Source organism: Aureococcus anophagefferens, assembly GCF_000186865.1.
Source record: "Aureococcus anophagefferens unplaced genomic scaffold AURANscaffold_22, whole genome shotgun sequence".
Classification (NCBI taxonomy): domain Eukaryota; class Pelagophyceae; order Pelagomonadales; family Pelagomonadaceae; genus Aureococcus; species Aureococcus anophagefferens.
The window spans coordinates 364370-366394 of NW_008705582.1; the positions used below are offsets into that span (position 1 = coordinate 364370).

The 2025-nt window shown below is 48.9% G+C and overlaps 1 protein-coding gene across 1 annotated transcript; it reads right to left on the reverse strand.

Annotated features, from left to right (window-relative positions):
- Positions 1–1106: 1106 nt before the first annotated feature.
- Positions 1107–1565, reverse strand: AURANDRAFT_15168 (hypothetical protein; the record flags this gene model as incomplete). Its single annotated transcript, XM_009041614.1, has 1 exon — positions 1107–1565. A coding segment is annotated over one exon (459 nt), but the record flags the coding sequence as incomplete, so codon positions are not given.
- Between the last annotated feature and the right edge of the window lie 460 nt (positions 1566–2025).

Sequence of the window (2025 nt, forward strand, 5' to 3'; positions counted from 1 at the left end):
GTCTGCCGCAACGAGACTTCCACCTCGCGGTCGACTTCCTTGACGAGTTCCCGCCATTCACGCTGTACCTCGGAGGTACCCTCGCGAAAATTGACAAACATATCTCGGAGCTCCTGCTTTATATTTTGATGGCTCTGTTGAAAGCGTCGCTTCACCTCAGTGCGGTGGTTTGCTTGCTTTGCCTCAAAAATACCCTCGTCATATATAGCATTCTTATCGATTCGAAGCAAGAGAAGGGACGCCGTAAGTCGACATTCGCGGGATATCTTGTGCTTCCCCTCCTTGTATCGACGCACAATTGCGTGTATTTCTCCGCAGTGATTACAACAGTCTTTTACATAATGCTCAACAACACCTTTCGTGGCCCATGTCAACTTCTGGAGACCCTGATTGATACGCTTGTCGAGTTTTCGGATGTGATCGGAGAATAGACGGCGTTCTTCGACAGTCAGGTCATAAAGGATCGCATTATACGCCCTGACTATCAACATGACATGCTCCCGCATCACACGAAGCTTTTCTCGCTGATTACAGATATCATGAGCAACATAGGGAATGGAGAACTCGCCCTGGAATTTCTCCCAATACTGCACTTCAGAGAACATCGCGAGCAGCCCTCTGTCAAAGTTACACTCAAGAAGACTATCTTTACCTTTGTTCAAAACAGGAGTTGCACCGAGCAAAACTTCCTCTGTCGCAGCGGACCTCTCCATTCGCTTCATCAGAGGATTGTCAAGGCGCGCCTGCAGCATGGTCGAATCCAAAGCCTCCATAGAATCCACCCATCCCTTGTAGCGGCTTGCCTTGTAGTCGTTCAGTACGCCCATGAGCACTTTGTATGCAGCCTCTGCTTCGTCGGCTTCCCTCGTGTGCGTCAAATACCTAGAAAAAGATCTATCCTGCTAGGATAAACTAATTCGTCAAGATTTTTAGACACCGAATGCCCAGATTATTGGCGGAAGGCACGTTGCGCTCTGCAAGAGACTCCACGAGTCCTGTACAATCTGTGCCAGAGATTTGGCCCAGAGGGCCGACCCAGCCCATTTTGGCTCATTGTTGCGGAGCGGAGGCGCTCTGCGATTCTCATCGAAGTCATGGCGAATTTCTTCGACCGTGTGAATAAAGAGCATGTACATATCGACTGTTTTTTTCTCGACGCAGCGCTGGATAGCATCTCGCTTTGCAAGGGAATAGAAAATCTCCAGAACCGCTACAGCCTCAGAGACGCGCGTGACCCCTTCAAATGCAGTGTTCATCACATTGGTGTACATCACCTCGAGATCTTTCACGGAATTTTTGAACACGTTGTAGTCGTCGTGCCAATGGCTTGTCTTGACATCTAAAATCTCGTAGTCAAGGTTACGTAGACGGTCGATCTGCTGCTCGAATTGGTCCTGTATTTCGATCAACGCCTTCGTAATCTCGTGGCCGCGCGTGCCCCCAAACCGAGGTAGCGACCCTGGTCTGCCATGTGTCTCAGAAGATTTTCGACAAAACTGAATTTGGCCTTCGCATACTTCAAGCAGGTCACGACAGCGTTGCACAAAAGCATCGATTTGTGCAAAAATGGATGCATCATCAAACGTCCAGTGCAAGCGTGGCGTACTAGGATGCGCGGTTCGAATAGCAGCAGCCGTGCGGCGGTATATGCGCTTCCACAAGACACCACACTGAATTGATTCATCAAGTGCAACCTGTCAGCGATGAAACCTCAAATAAATTTGCATGCTAGTGCCGAGACACGGGTTTCCTTGGATTGACCATCGAACCCTCGACGTCACCGTCAAAAACCTCGCCCAGTGATATCTTGGCGCAACAACGGTGTATGATTTCATTAGAAATCTTACGCAATAGCCCAGTGAGGCGTTCTGGGTTTTCGTTGTTGTAGAACCCTGAGAAAGTTGCGAAAAGTGCAAATTAAGGGTGTAATGCAACAACCAAGTCGCCAAAACAACACCGGTGAGAACCAGACAAAGTCCAAATCATCCGTATATACGCGAGAAGCTCCGGAAGTATCTGACAGAT